The sequence below is a fragment of the Leptidea sinapis genome, chromosome 23 (assembly GCF_905404315.1).
Source record: "Leptidea sinapis chromosome 23, ilLepSina1.1, whole genome shotgun sequence".
Taxonomy (NCBI): domain Eukaryota; kingdom Metazoa; phylum Arthropoda; class Insecta; order Lepidoptera; family Pieridae; genus Leptidea; species Leptidea sinapis.
Genome location: NC_066287.1, coordinates 2,554,927 through 2,576,488, shown reverse-complemented (window position 1 = coordinate 2,576,488; position 21,562 = coordinate 2,554,927). Strand labels below are relative to the sequence as shown.

The 21,562-nt window shown below is 34.4% G+C and overlaps 1 protein-coding gene across 2 annotated transcripts in view; it reads left to right on the top strand.

The window, feature by feature from the left end:
- LOC126971427 (homeotic protein distal-less) overlaps positions 1-21,562 on the top strand; it is a 125,912-nt gene that overhangs the window by 43,345 nt on the left and 61,005 nt on the right. For both annotated transcript variants that reach the window (XM_050817747.1, XM_050817746.1), the window contains exon 3: positions 549-736. In XM_050817747.1, the coding sequence (XP_050673704.1) occupies positions 549-736 (188 nt within the window). The remainder of the gene's footprint in view (positions 1-548; positions 737-21,562) is intronic.

Here is a 21,562-nt window from a genome sequence, read left to right as displayed (position 1 = left end):
TTATAAATTTTTAAATACCTTCTTTTCAAATAGGTACATAATATACATAATGTATTTTAACGCTGTAATGTTACTTAAAAACTTTTGCTAATATGTTAATTTATTTAATACATATTGTGTGTTGTTTATAAATTTAATAATATAATATTTATATTTTGTAATAAAAACTTTTGTTTTCAAAATTAGGTCATTGTTCGCCATGGTGCACTTTTTAAACGCATTATTTCAAGCGTACTAATCTTTAAATAAGAATTTTATTTAAATGTATTAAACTCGCTTTAAGCAAAGAAAATGCAAATCAAAATAGAGCTTCTTGTTGCTAGACAGCCTATGAAAACAGGCCAGGTTTATTACTTTAGTATGCGTGACAAGCTGCGTCTCACAGTTGCGATTTGCATGCCACTTTGTGTTAGTGTACATTAATCAATAGAGGTTAACAGTCAACCTCAATTTTTTTCGATGTTTTCATCTGTCACAGTTTATCAAGATACATAAATAATCTAAGTCTTATATATTTTTTTTTTGATAAAAGTCATTTTTATCTACAGAAAAATGTGGCCTCTCGGACGACCCTGGGCTAAGAGTGAATGGCAAGGGTAAGAAGATGAGGAAACCACGCACGATATACTCCAGTCTTCAACTTCAGCAGCTCAACAGGAGGTTTCAAAGGACGCAGTATCTAGCACTGCCTGAAAGGGCGGAGTTGGCTGCTAGCTTAGGATTAACACAGACTCAGGTAAGTAAGGTTACCTTAACTTTGTTTTTGAAGTGAGAACTTCTTTAGCATCGTTGTGATTTAAAAGTCGATGAAACGAAAGAGCGACAGTAAAAAGAGACAGACATATAAATTCATAAGATTGATCGTGGGAGAAAATGAAATAGGATGTATTTTACTGTGTTATGGTACCAGGCGATCATAATTGATGAAAAGATAGTCTTATGTATGACGCGAGTATACCTCAATATATTCTGACGTCATGCGCACGACGTATTACTACATAGAAACCAAGAAAACATAAATATGGTAGCGGTGACAGTAATGTCTTTCAAAGCGGTTGAAATCATGTGTCATCCTGGGAATCTGTACCAGGTGGGTTTCACTTCTGACTTGGGTAGGTACTTTGTACGTAGGCATTTTTTTTATTATAGCCTGTATAGTAAGCTAAGATGTTATAGTTTCCTCCACCAGAAAAAAGTTTGACTGTTTTTTTAATTAGAATGCGCCTATAATCCCGCCCCAAGTGCTAGCTAACTAGGAAATATTATATGTTTAGAAATTTTGTATCAATATTCGCCTCTCTATCATCCATTAAAATTTCCCATAGTATTTGCAAAGTCATTATTAGTTATTACATCAAAACCTATTTTAGAAAGCCTTCTCTACACACATCGTGACCAGAAACAAAAAAAAACCATAGACAACGTTACAATTATGTCACAAACCTAATAATTAAGCCTGCACGTTCACTTGTCGTCTTTATCTAGACGTGCAACTGTAAAATGTATTTTAATTGGTTGACATAAGGTGTAAAACCATTACACGTCTTACAATCACGCAGTAGTAGATTAGAGAGGGATAATTACTGGCTTTTTGTTATCTGTGACAGTGCTGTTTCGTAGTAGTGATTTATTTTTTTCTTTCCCGCCACTTGTCTATGCGCGGCTGTCATTTTTAGCGCGAATAATGTTAAATGGAAGGTATTCAAATTACTTAGATGTAGTTGTCTTTTTAAAGTGTGTTGAAATATTTTTACAGGCTTAAGCTTTATGGAGCTAATTCAAGCTACACTTGTAAGAGTCATAAAATATATATCTTGTCTTGTCGTATTGCAAAACAATTGACCAGATGTCGTTAAAGGCTGTTTTCCTTGATGTTTTTGTTACAATGAACATTAAACTATTTTTGTAGGTTAAAATCGATTTTATTTCAAATACTTTATTGTAGGTGTATCTTACATTCAATATATATCTTAGTTCGTTTTCACCGTACTTCTATTTTATTGTTTAACCTGAGTATAGTCAACTTACATAAAACTCAAACTGTTGTTTTGCTATCGACAAAAACACAAGTGACAGCTGTCATCTTTTGACACAGTAGAAGCTACTGAATGTGTTGTTTATAATTAGATTAATATTTTCATTCTATTCGAAAAATGTATTGGATAGATACATGATGTGTATAAAAACCAGCGGAGACGCAATGGGTGGTACTGTAGATTCTCGCCACGGAGCCCCCTGTTCGATCCTCACCCACCATGCAACCTTAGATCATTTTTACGTCTAGATAGACTATGACAGCTGTGAAAACGTAGATTTTTTTATAAGTTTAGAACTAATCTCTTTTTTGAGCAATTGACGCACACTAACACAAAGTGTGATATACATCGCGAGAGTAAGACGTAGTTTGTCACGCACACTAAACTAATATTCCTGGCCTGTTTTTATCGGCTGTCTGATAGAAAGAGACTCTATCTAGATGTTTTCGGTTTTCTAATTCATATGTACGTTTAAGCGACGCTTTATATGGTCTACAACGCTCTTGTAATGTCTCTGGTGTTACAAGCGAGTATGGCTGCAAAGGTCATACCATCGGGTGGCCCGTGTGTATGCCCCTTGTCCTCCCCTTCCATAAAAAAAATAATTGGGTACATATTCGATTTGAATTTAACATTAATGCGGGAGTTAAAATAGGGCTATATATCATAATTTATGCTGCTGAGTTGGGGTGATCATCTACTAAGCCACTCGTCTTTTGATGTAAACTATAAAAGAAAGAAGATTTTTCTTAAGCAATCGGAAATCAATTCGATGCATTTTTTCTCATCGAGCCTCATCTAGACTCTAGACTGACAGCCATTAAGGCCATAGAGTAGATCCAGTATTTTCGCGGCAACGGCCACGCAACATACAGCTCGGCTTGATTCGATTGGATTTGATCGTAACAGATTGATTCGTCATGTGTCACCGTATAGAATGAATAATCGGTTCGTATGTTCTGTGTGCCGCGCCCGTGAGAATATAGACTTAGGAAGAATTAGATAGGTTACGAAAGTACACGTTTTGTTTTTTTATGTTATAAAAATGTCTTAAACGACGACTATAAAAAAGCAGTAATACCTTTTTCAAAAATATTATTATAAAGTTTGAAAAAAAAATATTTGATTTTTCAAATAAAAATAATTTTATATATAGGCGGGAAATTGTAAATTTTTACCATATATATAATTAATATTTATACCATCAAATAAATAATCAGGAATTTTTGTAGATACAGCGCTGAGAGCAATAGAAATAATTAATTTTGTTTCTCACAGAAAATTAGTTTTAAATATACACAGTAATATATAGTATAGTAATATTATATTGCCTATTGTGTAAGAATACTATGCATTTATAAAAAAAATATAAGCCCATAAGAAATGAAATTTGTCAAAAAAAGAAAGAGGCCATTAAATCTGCAATTCCTTATGCCACGTAAAGCTCAAATTCATTTAGACTTTGAAAACGGATATAAGATAATATTTGCTCTGTCTAGTATAGTCTAAGTCTCCAATCAACACAATATGTTAACGGTATAAAAAGTAATCTCAAGTTAATTTTATTATAATTTAATTTTTCTCAGTTATTGTCTGTAGTTGTATGGCGCACTTTGATGGGCCCGCATCGATGTTAGTGATGTCACTATTACTTGATTAAACATCGATAGCTACAGAATTCACACATATTTGCCTTTAAAAACAAATAAGTTTACGCACTTGAAATTTTAGTATCGTCCTATCGTATAGGCACTATATGATTGTATTCTAAACTGCCTCATTTATTGATTTTAAAAAGCATAACAATGGTAATGACTTATATACCATAATATTTTATGAAATATATACACTTAGCAAAAAAATTTTTTTAACAAATTCGTAGAGTATTAATATATTATAAAATATGTAAACTAATAATTTCCGTCTTACGTTATCATGAAAATAAAATAAACATGAATCAAATAACTCTCATTGTTTCAAATTCATAAAAACAATAACTAATACATCGATATCTATCGATTCACTCTTTCCCAACACTAGTTTCCTATTTCTTGATTCGATTTCTCATTAAAACTATAAAAAATATGAATAGATTATCCGTCTCTTTCTCACAAGTTCATTTAGAACTAACGACCTCTGCTATTGGATTTTTAGCTTAACTAAAGACAATGTTGCTTTTTCAAGTTAATTATTATAAACGCCCGATGCATCGCGATTAAGAGTGCTTTAATACAATATGTCAACTATGTTGCCAAAATTTAAAATTTTCACTAATTTGCTTAAAAACTAACTACGGGGATTTCTTACAATTAATTCCATCCATAGAGAAGGAATTGTTATATGTACGGCCTTATAGACTTTTAGCAGAAGACTTAAACTTTTTTTTAAGTGCAAACTTTTTTTGGCGCGTTGGACACTCTTGGTGTAACTCTTGATGGGCTCATGAAATGTTTTGTGATATGCGCTGTCTATTAAAAAGCAGTGCCGCTCAGGATTAGGATTGAACCCAAAACTCTGTGCAGCATCTCAATTATGCTCGTCACTTTGAGACATAAGATTTTAACTGCTTTACAAAAAAAATGCACCGCTGGTGTACCCCTATAAAGCGGACCACATGAAAAATTTAAGAAGAGCAGACTTCCTCGGGTGCACTTAGCTCTTTAGTGCCGTAGTGAATGAGACTGTCCTATCACGTTCGCTTGAGTGAGGTCGACTCGACTAAGGGAGTGCTGTCGCGCTGTGAACAGTTGTATTTATTATTATTTTTAACCTCGCTTTCATGAAGTTATCTCTTCGGTCTTTTTGGGCAGGAATACTTAATATAATATGAAATTGAATTATATTGAAAATGAATAAAATTAAGCGTTACAAAGTTAAAATGGAATATATTGTAGTAGAGTCCATAGATATTATGCAACGAACATTGAAATCATTAAAACCATAAATAATTATTAGTTATCTGTTATTGTGTAGAGCATACTCTATGGTCTCTTATAAATTATTTCGCGGCTTTTTTATCGAATTATAAAATTTCTTTAGAGTTGTGTTTCCTTATCTAACAAAGATAGATTAACTATTGTAATTGAAAATTTACTATTTTTATGCCAACAAACTTTATGAAATGAGCTATATATGAATTTTAATGCGTTGTTTATGTTTTATTAATGTGTTTTACAATCAATGTTAAGCTATTGTCGATATATATACCTTTGGAATTTATTCGTGACAGGCTGTGTGTGAATGGTTTAGCTATGGCAATATATATAGCATATTTATAAGCAAAATTACCACAATTTAATTATACCTAATATCTTAAAATTCAACCTATGTTTAGTAATTAATAATTACTGTTATTAAAAAGATCTTGTGAGGCTCTAAGAATTAAAAATTTTGTCAGCCTGTCATGTGAATGTATCGTTTGAGAAAATAACGAAAAACCGATAACACATACCTTTTTGGCTTGAATTTTTAATCACATTTATTTTTTCTAGAATATTCTGTATGAAGTTCTGTCCCTGCCTAAACAAGAGCACTGCAAAGTCATTCTACAAAGCGACCATTTTGTAATATTCACAATTTTTTAAAGGATATTCAAGTAAATGTATTACAATGTATATAAATGTTATCCTATAGCAATTTCCATGCAGCCATTTTATTATCAACGTTGTGACGAAATTGCGTGACGCTTATTTTTTAATATTATTTCTAGGCAAAGGTGGATTCAGACTTCTACTCAAAACAACATTAGGTTACAATAAGGCACTGGTCATTCGTCACAGCGCCTCATTTCGAATTAAAGAACGGTAGCGACCATCCATCATCGCTTCGTTCTGACGTCCAACGATTACAAATTACCTTTTTTTTCTGACACTTGACTCTGCGGCCTGCTTTTGTTCTTGATTTTATTCGATATTTGAAATGTCTATAGTGATGAGTGTTGCCAGCTCTGAATATCCCGGTCTATGTAATATTTTTTTAAGCTTCCGAGTGTTATTTCACTGTATTGATATCATAAACCTTTTGTTAGAAGAAATTCAATGCATCCTTAGAATTTTTGACTTATAAAAAGTTTTGACCTAGGTTAGATCAAGCAAATATTCGCTTTGAAGTTGCTTAGACATTCGTTTTGCTAAATTTTGGGTTACAGAGTTTAAATAATTTGAGTTTTGGGGGGAGAGTATATAATTTAAAAAAAAATAGTAGGTGTAGTATAAAGTAGTGTGTGGATATTTCTTTGATTCTTAGGTGTATTGAGGTTCTCGGATTCGCCTCATGGTAACAAATTTTGAACGCCCTGTGTGCATCAATGTGACATTTAAAAAAGTAAATCAGCATTTTATATTTCTCAGATTTAAGCTAGTATAATTGGTTATATAAGACTGAAATTTTAAAAAGATGGTTGAGGCTTAAAAAAAAAATAGAATAAACTGTGGTTCTTTCAAACAGTATGGCGGCGTTACAACTCTGTGTTATATTATAAAGCCACGCTATAAAAAAAGTAATATGATCGCTGCATGAAGGTGAGTTACGTTGTAAGAGTTCTTTAATTTATGGGTCAATCGAACAATACCGCTGAGTTCTTTTTTTAATTCAAATCACAAATAGGCACTGCCACTTTAACAGAAGCCGCTCCATTGTCTTTGAAGTGCGCTGTCATCGGTTTTGACGAGCTGCCATTGGCCGAACGGTTAGTATTGACGGCCAATCAGGGATCCGATTTTGAAATTCGAAAGTCATCTTTTCTAACAGCGATGACTTGCGACTTTTTGAAAGGCTTATGTATTAAATTATAATACAATTTTATGTGCTTTATTATCACACACTATGGAGGCATTTTGAAATTAGTTATAAGGTAAATGGTTGGAATAAATCTTAAAATGGTTCTGTATAAGAATATTAGTAAATCCTGGCCGCTATGGCACACATAAGAATAATTTTAATATTTATCTTTGTTCATACGAAATTTCACCTTGTGTTTGCGTTTTTTTTATTGATTAGGAGTACAAGCAAGCATATGGGTCACTTAATGGTAAATGAACACCTTTTGCAACACCATATTTGAAATTTTTATGTATTTGAAGATACTTATATTGTTCAATAACAAATAGTTTATCTAAGCACTGGAAGCCATTTTAGATACGAATATATTTTAATGGCAAATATTTAGTCATATTAAATGAATGAATGAATACAGGTCATTTTTAGTCGCTTAACATTGCTGAAAAAAATATTCTTATCGTCGACGAAACAGTTTCAATTCCACTAACGAGCAGGAAGATGGCGTTTCAAATGAAACTAATTCGAAAAACAATAAATTTAAGTAAATTGGATAATTGTGGGCAATTGTTGACAATTATAGGCAATTTGTTGTAATTGTTTCACTGTCATACATCTGTGTTTCGACCTACTTTTGGACAGCATCGTAGGGTCCACTCGGTAGTTTTTGAAGTGAATTTTTTTTTAGCATCGTTGTGATTTGAAAGTAGATGAAAAATCGACAGTAAAAAGAGACAGACACATAAACTTATAAGATTTAACGTCGGAGAAAATGAGAAAGGAAGCAATATACATTGTTTTGGTACCAGGTGATCATAGTGAAGAAGAGATTGCCTTATGTGACGCGAGCGTACGTTAATATATTCTGACGTCATTGGCGCGACGTACGCGTAGTAATACTACATAGACACCAGGAGAACAAAAATATGGTTGCGGTGATAGTAATGTCTTTCATAGCGGTTGAAATCATGTGTCATCCTAGCAACAAGTACCAGGACTTCATAAGCAGTTTAGAGGTTCATGTACTTACAATGCAGGTTTTACTTCTGACGAAACGAGGAAAAACGAGCGTTCGGGTTACCTGGTTTTATGTGATCACCGCCGTCCACTGGTTTCCTCGCTTATGCTCAAGTTATGCTTAGAATGCATGGTATATAAGAGATCTCTTAAGCCATATCTACAACTACTTTTTTATGTCATGAAGCAGTAACGTGCAACAGTCAATGACGTTCTAAACATATAGAAAAATCACGTCGTATAAAAACAAAGCCGAAATATGGAACATGCCACAAATTACACGATAATAGGTTTCGACTGCTATATCAATACATAGCGGCATTTAAGCAGCAATATCAAACATTTATTAAGTTCAGGTTACGTATCTTGAACTAAAAACCCGATGCGGACAGTTGTCCCACGACTAAATACACGAATATATACAGTACCCATTCCCATATATAATATGTGTATAATAATTTAATTGTAAATTCTTAATATGATTGAATATATATTTGATACCTATCATCATTATCATCATCATCAGCCGGAAGACGTCCACTGCTGGACAAAGGCCTCCCCCAAAAAGTTCCACGACGATCGGTCCTGCGCTATCCTCATCCAACGTATTCCGGCGATCTTGACGAGATCGTCGCTCCACCTTGTGGGAAAGGGCTGCTGAAAACCAGTGGTGTGTTGGTGTCTCAAGCACTAACTTATCTAAATACTGAGTCAGCTCCTTTTAGCTATGAATCACGCGCTGCACAGATTTACTTAATTTCAATTTTATATGTGCTGTTTTTAACTAAGTATCTATTTTTCAACGAATGCTACGAGTATCTTGGACACAACGCCGCACAAACGTCTCGATACTTGAAGAGCTCAAGGTGAAAGAAAGGCTTTCATCTATAGTCAGAGCCCGTATCCTCAGATACTTCGGACATATCACGCGACGTGGAGAGCATGCCATAGAGAGACTCGTTGTTCAGGGAAGGGTCAACGGCAGTAGGTCAAGAGGACGCTCCCCTATGCGCTGGACAGACCAGATCAAAGCCCTAACCAATACTCCCCTCAACACATGTGCCAGAGAAGCAACAGCCAGGGATAACTGGCGTAGAATCGTTCGTCGTTCGACGTGATCACGACTGCTCTGTCAAGAGTAATCCAACGAAGAAGATAGAATTTATTTTTCTGTTTTAATTAAGTATATTAAGACCATTTTCCTATTGATAAATAAAATAAGTGTCGCGTTAAATTATATTGCTAATAAAGTTATTACAATTTCCATGTATATATATTCGAAATGTAATAAAATTATGAATATAAAACGAAAATTAGTAGTATTCGCTATTAATCACTTAACCTTGATAATGCACGCACTACTATCGTGTGTTTTAACACCCATTGTTTTTTTTTATATGAGATTGATAGCGGGTTTGTCCTGAATTTCGTTTTAATATAACGCGATAATGAGGTCGAACATTATATAATACATTCAGTCGGTATTGTCTGTCTTTATTAGCCATTAAAGATATCCACATTACATTGTACGGGATTTACAGAGTTGGGGAGATAATTCCACAACCTTTATGAGTGGTAGTGCCATGTTGGATCCTAAGAGACACAAACAGCGGAAAATAGCGGCTATGCCACTGTGTTTCATTCGGTCTTTAAACTATCCGCCCCCACACAAATGTCAGCTCGGAATATTTCTTGCCTCGCTGGCTGTGCGAGGCAAGTGCTTTGTGGAATCAATTACCGGTCGCTGTTTTCTCGAACCGATACGACTTACGGCCGTTCCCAATATACTATCTACAGATAGATGTAAATTACTACCTTCAACTGTCAGTAATTAGCTGTCAATAATCTGAAGCTGTCCCAATATACCCGATATGTCATTCTTATCACCTTATATTGGGACGCGTGAATTGCAATATCCATACAAACTTCTATCGCTGGTAAGCTATACGTCATCCCATTGACAGACAGCGTGTACGGATAAAGTGAGTAACCGTCGATAAGTTTATGGGGACAGAAAAGTCAACGATAGTTACGATTTTTATCTCAAGTAAGAGATAGACTGAATATTGGGAACGGCCGTTAGGGACCGGTTAAATGCCGGCAACGCATCTCTTGACCCCTGGTTTTGGTGAGGTCCATGGGTGGCTGCCTCACCACTCCCCATCATTTGAGCCTCATGCCCGTTTGCCTCCTCTTATAAAAATATTAATATCATCACAGCACAAAACTCTGATTTAGGATTCCAACCATCATACCAAAGAGTTAGCACCTTAAAAACAACGGAAAGATTTTTTATTACATAATGCCAACCTGCATTAGTCATACATAAAAAAGTCCTACATATGCACAGATAATATGTAAATATATGCATAATTTTATGCCTCGTGGTTCCATTGTTTTCTTAGAAAATATATATTTATTCATGCTCATATGAGAGAGTGATGAAATTGCTGATGCTAGGGAGGAAAATCTCTGGAAAATCTTTGTCTAGTCTGGATTTAGCCATCAATTTGATGGGATGTGGTGAGCCAACCACTAGAGCCCAAGGATATTCGCAAAACCAGGGGAAAATATGCGTTGCCGGACTTTAAGTTAATATAAGGCTTTATGGTCTATACTTGAAGGTGTCGAAGAAATATCATATTATTATTTAAACATATAATCTAATATATAAAATTCTCATGTCGCGGTGTTTGTAGTTAAACTCCTTCGAAACGACTTGACCGATTCTCATGAAATATTGGGTAGTCTGAGAATCAGACAACATCTATTTTTTATCCCCCCAAATGTTAAGAGTGGTCCACACGAATTTTTTTTTGGCATTTTTATCTAAATTTGTTTGATTATGAGTCAGCATTAAAAATACATACAACTTCAAATTTTCAACCATCTACGATCATCAACAGTTACTTTTGTATCGCGATTTTAATATCGGCAATACAACGTTTTCTGGGTCAGCTAGTATGATAATATAATATCATCAATATTTTACCCCCAAATTATTAAAATCTAGCCAAATATGGGAATTAGTTACTTTATAACTTCATTTAAAAAAATAACTTTAATAATAAATAACACCTTCCAAAAAGGCCGGCAACGCTCCTGTGATTCCTCTGGTGTTGCAAGAGAATTTTTGCTGTGGTGATCACTTAACACCCGTACGCTCGTTTGTCCTCCTCCATAAAAAAACTAAGAATGTGTCTGATGGCACTTTTCTAACAATCTCTAGATATGAGGAGAAGAGGAGGGCAGACGAAGTGGGTAACCTGATGTTAAGTGATCACCGCCGCCCACATTCTCATGAAACAACAAAGGAATAAAAAATTCTGGCAAATTCAAATATTTGTAAAGCAACGCACTGTGCGAATCAGACTTTCTAAATAGCGACTTTTTTAACTTTTTTTTGAAGTGAAAACTTCTTTCGCCGCGTTAGGCACTTCATGGTTGGGAAACGTCTTATGGGTTCGCGACACCGACACTCTGATGACTGGCGATAAATAAACATTTAAAAAAATATGTATACAGTTAGACACTTTTTGGATGGATGGAATATCTCCAATCTTTCAAAACAATTCTCCATAATTATTATTTATTACTGTGACAATTTCAATACTAGTTCTTTTCTTGGAATCATTTACTGTATGTTTAAATTATATGCATATCGATAACACCACCTTCTGTTATCATTTCAACTATAACTGATTCATTACAGGTTGCCTGGTAGAAATCGCTCTTAAGCGATAAGGCCGCCTATTGCTTTTTGTAGTCTCGATTTTTGTTATGTTTCATTATTGTGTTGTATGCAATAAAGATATATTTCATTTCATTTCAATATCGTAAGTTCACCGCGCGTTCGCGTCACTCAAATGCATATAGCAGTGTATCTGTAGCTATACAGCTGACGTATTGTGCAACATTAGTGCTGTGTATATCTTTGTGAAATTAAATGGATTTAGTTGAAAAATTTCAACGTGTATATCTTGAAATAGTTTTTGTTTGATTGCTTGATATAGTTTTAAAAATAAATTGAAATTAATAATTTAATTGTTTCTAAGCATTATACTAAAAGTTTTAAGTTAACACTTCTATTGGCAGTCTCTAAAAACGCCATTTTTTTATAGCTATTGCTAACTAACAAATACAAGTATAAGTCGGTAGTTTTTTATACATATTCTCTATTGAATCATTTAACACAGTAGATTAGATCTGACGTAAAGTGGGTTCGATTACGACATTTGCGATACTATCACTGAACCCTATTTACATAACAGGTTGTCTATTTATTGGAAAAGGGTTATGCCCTTATACAAATGTCAATGGATGGCCGTTACTCATAAAAATATTGAATTTAATATTGATCTTTTATGATCGTTTTCGTTTTATGGTACAGGGGCGAATGGCAGTTTGCTGTCTCTGGCACGTGCTTTAGGTAATAAGTCTGTATGGTATGAGCAAAGTGTTGCCCGCTTTCACGGACTAGTACAAAAATAAGGATTCCGTGTCACCTTACACAACAGTGTAGCACCAAAACAAGCCGATTAACGTGCCCCACGCACACACTTAAACTACTACAGGCCGATTGGCTGCCATTATGAGAATTGTCATCGTCTGTGACAGATCAGTTTGCGTCTCAATAAAATATTTTAAAAAAGCCGTCGTACGTTGTGAAAAAGTGTAAAAACGATACTACTTATATAAGTATTTGTGGCCATATAATATGATTATTTAAGGGAGAAAAAATTGTGTATCTAAAAAAACAAGTATCCCTCGTAACCGCACACACACTAGCATAACGGTGCTTCACTTGCTAATATCACGGCGCGGAATCCTTTTTTACTCAGTGCCCGCTTTATGCCTATTTTTGACTATATTTCTCTAAATTAGGAGTAACCAAATAAACAATTTATTTTAAACTGATATTCCTCACATCTAGGATTAATTGCTTATACAAATATTAGTAAACAAAATTTATGAACAATACCGAACTCGGACTCGCGACCTCTCGGGTTCCGTCCAAGCGCTCTTTCTAAAGGTATTTTGTGAGCATTTTCTTAGCGATTATAAAAAAGCATAATATCTTTAATTTTAAGATTCTTGATATTCGGGAATAGTAAAACCCATATCCAGAATCATTATATAAATTTAGAAAGATTCGCTTATCTGTAAACATTTTGCATAAATATTTTGTGTTGCGGGCGTTCACCCATCCAATTCGCGGCCGCGCGCCTCAACGCTTGACCCAGGAACAAAGGCGATAAGTCGCCGTTACTTACAAACTGCATGTTTCCCCTTGGCACTTTCGGTTAGCTTTTTATAATGACCCTACCTACTAAATCATGTAGCGAAACGAATACGGTGTCCATGATTTTGTTCTTTCGTGGGACTTCAATTAATTGTCTGTTTGTTTATTGCGTCAAAATATTTTGAAATGATTATGTTATATATAATAACACGAACACTCACGATTTGTGAGTCACTTTCTGTTAGTGTGCGTGTGTTGCTGAAAATAGACGTTAACAGTTCTCCGCTATTTTTTTCGACGTGTTCACACCTGTCACAGTCTATGTAGACGTAGAAATTATCAAAATATTTATTTTTATTTGAAACCTTACTTTGTGTGAGTTTTTTTAATAGTAAACGAGAGTATAATAACATATCTACACACACTTTTACGTACCGTATTAGATTTCAAGATGAAAAACGCAGCTTCATTCAGTCTTGAGTATTGACTGAAGTCTTTAGGACCTACCTTCAATTCCTTCCTTCTTCTACACTTATAGTAAACGAGAGTCTAATAACACACAAACACACACACAGACACACAACACGCACACACAGACATACACACACACACACACACACACACACACACACACACACACTTATGTACTGTTTTAGGTTTCAAGATAAAATATGCAGCTTCATTCAATCTTGACTACTGACTGAAGTTGACTTTAGGACTAACCTTCTATTCTTTCCTTCCTTTCATCTTCGACACTTATAGTAAAAGAGAGTATAATACCACACACACACACACTTATGTACTGTATTAGATTAAAATTTTTGTGAGGAGAAAATAAACAGATATTATATTAACAGATAGTATTATATATATAGTGAAAATGGTCTTTGCCTCAAAGGCTCTTTCACGCCTAAACCACTGATCGTATCGACATGAAACTACCACCATTCGATGCGAAATTTATCCTTGATGGTTTATGGCTACTTATTTTTTTATTGTTTTAATTTATTTCCTTTTAATATTCGCCATTCGGGAACTAAGTTATTCCATAAAACAATTGATGAAAGATCATATAAGCGCATTTTTATTCAACTCCTTCACAAGCAGTAACGTATAGTACCTTTAGTCCGACAGAAGATTAGCATACAATAGACTGCGGCCTTGAGTCGTTCTTATCTGTACCTTCCTATTTATAAAGCGTGTAAACAAATAATCAAATGCCAAGTAGTTTGTTAATGTTCACTCTGAGAAGCAAGCTGATCCAGTAGTTTATAGCTTGTCGAGAAATGAAATTAAATGACGTATGGTCAAGGGAGCTCATTGGTTTTCTAGTAGATATAATATAATAATATTGACACACTTTTTACACAAATTATCTTGCCCCAAGTTAAGCATATATATAGCCTGTGTTATGGGTTACAAGCCAATGATATATTTAATACAATAAACTTACTTAAACATACATAAATTCATATAAACATACATAAAAACATTTAAACATCCATGACTCGGAAACAAACATGAATATTCATCATATAAATGCTTGCACCTACCGGGATTCGAACCCGGGACCTCTAGCTTAGTAGGTAGGATCGTTAACCACTAGGCTATACAGGTCGTCAAACAATGTGTGTCGTTAACGTGTCACATGTTCTGTTAAACTTTGCTAATACATAGTTGAAACTAAAATGCCGGGTTGCGTAGTTCTACTTTGTAAAAATGAACAAGAAATAAGAAAGACACTTTGATCACACATCAGTAAGTATTTTGTATTTTATTAATTTCAATGTAATATAACACGGTGCGTATGTTACAAAATTAGAAAGATCACATTGAGTGTCAAGATGCCACGCACAAAAGCATCTAATAGTTGCCGTAATAAGAGAGCTCTAGTTCTTAGGAAGTGCGGTATGTAGTTGGACCAATCCTTAATCAAAGGCTGAATCTGAAAAGCGTCAGTCGACCGTACTAATTGTCCATGCTAACGATAACATTACGCCTATCGATTATTTATTACAAAAGGTAAAATAACTCGTATTGACGTATCCTTCATTCGGATATATAAAAATATAAATTCCGGATTACGTTTGATGAGGACAGCGCATGACCGAACGTCGTGGAGATCTTTGGGGGAGGCCTTTGTCCAGCAGTGGACGTCTTTCGGCTGATGATGATGATGAAATAAAATTCAGAAATTAAAAACGTATTAAACGCTGCCTAAGCCTCTTCGAAAACTTAACCCATTCTTGGATCAAAAGGTTGTTCTCAGGGTGTGCGGTCACTTGTCTCGCTCTGGTTTAGAATTTGAACAAAGACATCCTGCTCTTTTACCTAGCGATCATCCATTTACATACAAGCTTGTCGTATTCATTCTTAATAAATACTAGCTGACCCGACAGACGACCTTACCAGTGGGAGGCTCCTTTGCACAGGATGCCGGCTAGATCATGGGTACCACAACGGCGCCTATTTCTGCCGTAAAGCAGTAATGTGTAAGCATTACTGTGTTTCGGTCTGAAGGGCGCCGTAGCTAGTGAAATTACTGGGCAATGAGACTTAACATCTTATGTCTCAAGGTGACGAGCGCAGTTGTAGTGCCGCTCAGTTTTTTTTTTTGGTTTTTTAAGAATCCTGAGCGGCACTGCATTGTAATGGGCAAGGCGCATCAATTACCATCAGCTGAACGTCCTAGTCGTCTCGAAAAAAAAAAAAAGATGTTGTTCTGGTCATATTTAAAAAAAAACTGTTACGGGTGGAAAATCACAGCTGACCTCAACTCGGCGAAAGGAATATTCTAGGATTATTATATTTGGTAGGCCAAATTTCAAGTCATACCTAATGGTTCCAGAGATATCGCGATGAGTCAATATATAGGTAAATAATAAATCTCTTATATATATTATATAGATATAGATTGTCATACTGGTAGTATGTTACTACACATGATATTGCAATTATCTTTTAAAATGCATTCGCTGTTTTAAAATTGAACCAAGACCGTTAGAACTCAGCGCTGTAAAAGAGAGCTATATACGAATATCAGCTTGGTTATAGACAGTCACTCAAATAAAAAATTAAAGAAATAAACATTATGACTGTTCATTGTCAGAACATTTATTAAAATTTTTAATCAACTTTTTGCTCAAAATAGTGATTTTCATTATTATAACACTAGAAATAAGGGATTGCTTGTAACTAATTCTAGTAGGCTTCATAAGATACATAATAGCTTTAAGGGTAAATGTATACACTTCTATAATAAAGTCCCAGCCACTGTTAAGGCATTATCTATAAAAAAAATTAAATTTTTTATTAAATAATTGCTCTGTCATAAATCTTAATACTCCACAGCTGAATATTTAAGTGATCGGACAGCCTGGGACTAGATTATCATTATTTTATAGCAGTAACGATATTACATACACAGTAATAATAATAACAGGGAGTATTCCGAAGAGCTGTTTGATTTGATTGCTGAAGCCGAATTCCACCTTCGGGTGACACGCCAAAAATTACGGTATCATCCCCACCGTCTGGATGTGTGGCGTTCCTCCACAGTTCGGCTTTCAAGGTACTTTCTTACACGTACAAACAAGCTGTGGAATGAGCATCCCTGTGCAGTGTTTCTATGACGATTCGAAATGAGACAAAAATCTGCGTACACGTTTGTAACAGGTCGGCAACGCTTCTTTTATTCCTCTGGTGTTACAACAGAATGTGGGCGGCGGTGATCACTTAACATCAAGTCATCATCATTCGACACTTTTATGCCATTAATCTTGTTAGAAGTACAGCATGTCCTTTAACAACTTGTATTACGTAGGTAAGTATTCAAATGAACAGCGACTGCATATCATGTGAACCCTGCGTTATCTTACCGGATACAAGGCGTCACAAAAAATGTAATACATCAATTTCCTAATGTTAAAACGTCATAACTTTAACACTGAAAGAAATTAAATATAACCTTTAACTAACTAGCTTTAAGGGTGACATTATCGTATTGAAGGGTGTTTGACGAGAGTTTTGCAAAACTTTTCTAATGTATTTCTAATATCAAAGGACAGGAATTGTACTTAACGTTCGGTACTTAACCTACTATTAGTTGAGTCGTTATTAAGAGTCAAATCAAAGTTCCTCTTTTCAGTTAGTTCAAAAACTGACAATTATGAATATCAAAGCTATATGATATACTATATTTTACCATTCACCATCATTTCGGAAAAGGCTTTAAAATCAATAGTTACAGTTTTAGTATTAAACAAATCACTTTAAATACCTATTTTGCGAAGTGATTCATAAATCCACACACACTGTGAATAAGTACAAGTAAAGTGTTTTTACCAGTGGGAGGCTCCTTTGCACCGGATGCCGGCTAGATTATGGGTAACACAACGGCGATAATTTCTGCCGTGAAGCAGTAATGTATAAGCATTACTGTGTTTCGGTCTGGGCGCCGTAGCTAGTGAAATTACTGGGCAAAAGAGACTTGACAACTTTTGTCTCAAGGTGACGAGCGCAGTTGTAGTGCCGCTCAGATTTTTTTGGTTTTTCAATAATCCTGAGCGGCACTGCATTGTAGTGGGCAGGGCGTAACAATAACTATCAGCTGAACGTTCTGCTCGTCTCGTCCCTTATTTTCATAAATAAAAAAATGTAATCGTTTTAAGCGAACATTCAACTAACATGAATATAATCTTAGATCATTTATTCGTCTACAAAGACTGTGACATTTGTGAAAACTTCTTGTTTGTTGTCTTCCTTGGTATTCTTTACCTGCGAAATAAACAAAATGGCGGACACAATTGACAAGAATAAACACGAATAAAATATGTATACTCCCTCGACAAACTATTTGAAATTTTCACATAGAGAGAGGAAACCTAACAGCTACTTCAATATTATGATTAAAAATGAATAAATACCGAGTTAAACGAAACAGGTTTAAAATATGCGCGTAGTAGAATTGTAATAACTTATATATGCTGACGGTATCTTGTAAGTCAAGTAGGATCTAGATGCATTGCATTATGGAAATCCTTGTACGGTTCGCATATAAGTGTGTATATTTGAGGTATAGTTTAACATAAAAAATAAATGCTTACCGCATCGTATAAGTAGATTGCATTTATACAATAAATATATATATTTTTAAATTGGAATTTTAAATATCTTAAAGGCCGCAAGGCCAAGTAAGCAACTTTTGTACATCTTTTTCTTTACAACATATGCCTGTGTAAAAGGCATTTCTAGTTATTATGTCACTAAGTTCCATGTTTGGCAGCCATTGTAACTAAAATTGAAGTGTGTGCTTCTAATGTCATAACATTCATAACCAAATGCAGTTAATGTTATAACAGAACTTATAACAGTTTTTTTTTGTCTTAACATTTCTGTTTCATTCGACTTAACTTTGAAACAACTAGACTAATTTTAACATTCATTATCAGATAGCTATGTCATAATATGTTAAGGTACTTTTTTCAGAGAATAAATAAGAGTTTCATGCATCAATTTAAAATTCATAATTAGTGAGCAAATAAAGAAGTAAAACAATATATATATATACAGGCAAATGATGAATGGTCGTATTATAATATTATATTTGACGTTTTTGGATTTCCCAATATTCCATATTCGACTATTACACGTATTATCATTTTTACTTTATATGCGCTATGTAACTTTCTATGCTGACCGTACACAATGACTTAGCCATGACATCTGTGTGAGTATTGTATGTGTGTTTCCTGCAATTAAAGTAACTATTTGTAATATTCACTTATACTTATGTTTAATATAAGATATAGGTCATTGTTACGTCATTTCCGTCGACCTAAGCCTAGTGAAACACAAAACAGGAGGAATTACTCTTCGACTGACTGTTTTGCGTACAGTACTGAAGGTTAAAGTTACAGCAAATTGTGGTTTATATCAGTTATGAGGGTTATTTCATCTTTAATAAAGCAACGGATAGAAATACATTTACTATTTAAGACTAAAACGTGCATTAAAATTTGTGTTATTAAACTGATTCATAAAAAACATTTTTACAAAGTAAATATCAACATGTCAATCATGGTATCCGAGGGACGAAAAACGTAAAAGAGGCAGACCTACCACCAGGTGGATCGACGAATTAATTGCCTTTGAAGGAGAACTCTGGACCGGATCAACAGCTGACAAAATATTGTGGAAGAAAAAGGGGGAGGCCTTTGCCCAGCAGTGGGATGAAGTATAAACTATAATTCATATTAGAATAACAGTTTTCTATAGTTAAAAGTAGTTTTAAGACTTAAATAAATATCAACATGAAACCTACAGATATACATTGAGGAAGAACTTTATTATGACTTTTTTTATTACTTATGTATGGAAACCAAAAATTTTAAAATATTCTCTCCAACAGTTTGACCAACAACTCACGAAGTTACTGCCGTCTGCCAAGTCCAAAAGGCTTTTTATGGATGAGGAGGACAAACGAGCGGGTCACCTCATGTTATCATTATCACCCACATTCTTCTCAAAGACCAGATGATTTACAGGAGCTTTATCGGCCTTTTAGAAAAAGGCACCTAATTGATTTTTTTGAAGGTCGTGTTGGGAAGGAAGTTTATTTCGTACACAGAAGCCGCACTGAAGAGGAATATCCAGATTCCAGTAAAAAGTTTTCTTTCTCATCCCTAAACCTAAAATTGAAAAGTCTAAAATGAAACCCGAAGGTTTGATGAAAATTAATTGCTGAAATTCAAGTAAATCTAGGTGCATCACAAAAACAGTGATCAAGCTATCATAAAAATGGATATATTTCATAACTCATGCCGGACTTAAGTAATAATTTTTCTTAAGACATCAATCAAACCTTTAACTCTGTATGACGTAACGTGGAAGCGAGACGGCGATAGACTGCGAGCGTTAGAGCGAGACAGCATTACCGCTCAAGGTAATCAACGTTTACTACGACAGTGTGCAATGCGTTGTTTTCTTGATTTCCAAGTATTCTCTTTACGCTTATGTGCGCCTGGTAGGTACGCTTTTAATTGTAGGTCGTTTTTTTTTATTTTCTTTTTCCTGTTTATTTAATGGCGTGCTTAGATTTTTTATGTTTGTGTCATCACTCATCGACAGACTTCCTTGATGAAGTAAAGAAACAAAACCGCCACGGCTTACTATCGAATAAAATTAATCTGAAAGTCAGTATTTTTAGTGTTATTTGATCTTAGCAAAGTTCTAAGTAATTTATAGTTAAAATAGATGAAATTCATTTGGGGGGTAGAAAAAAATTCAAAATTATCCCAATCACTTTTCCAAAATACCTCAAAAACGTAAAAAGAGATGTAAAATGATGGGGTTACGAGTTTCTATAAAATTGTCCTGAAGTACTTTTGACATACGTCAAATATTTGCAACAGAAATAATTCAAATCTATAAGTTCAGCCGTGTGGAAAATTAAAACTATAAAAAATTTAAGAATGCTCATTCTTGGACATTAACACTCAGTCTCTCACTTGCCAGCAAATTATGTCTTGATCTCTGGTTGCAGACATCTAAGGACAGTTGAATAAATAATAGAAAAACAGATGCCAAAACAAACAACAAATTATATTATGTCTTATCGCATCTTATATCGCGCAAAAACTACTACATGAAATCGAACACAGTTCAAGCCACAGTGTGGTTTTCAAGGAGCTTTCTTCAACGTACTACAAAGCCGTGGAATGAGCTTCCTTGTGCGGTTTTTGCGGGACAAAAAAGCGCATACATCTTCGTTTCAGGTCGGCAACGCTCCTGTGATTCCTCTGGTGTTGCAAGAGAATGAGAGTGGGCGGCGGTGATCACTTAGAGGTCAAACTCAAAAATAAGACATTGATTGCAGATAATATATTATTCCCACAGTTTTAAATTTTTAAAATGGTAGCTATCATACTGACTAGCATCTCTATATAATAGTGGCTTAATAAAAAAACAATTAATAATATTTACATGCTAAGGGATGCCTTAACTATTAATTATTAAAAAAATAATTAATTTAAAAAACAAAAAGCATGGCCATTCCATCCCTCGTATAATTGTCGTAAGCTTGGATTTTTTAATTGCCTAATATAAATATAGTTAAGCGATGAAGCAATTGGCAAAAGGAGAAGGCTCAATTTCACCTGACGTGGGATCATGTATTCATGTTTCCATGCAGTGCTACTATACTATACTATGTTATACTTCAAGTCTGTATCTGTCAATATTGTTAAATGACGATTTCAAATCATTTTAGCACATTTGCCACTAAACATATTTACCAGCTTTATTCACAACCCTTTCATATCTTGCTTTTTTTTCTTGTAACCATTGTCATAAGTTTGTCCTTTTCTTTACCAAAAGTTCCATCAACATTCCATAATTATTTGTACAATGCCACCTTTTATTCATATACTAGAAGACATTTCCTCGAAATGGAATTAAATAATAATAAATTTTTATGAGTTCAATAAACAAA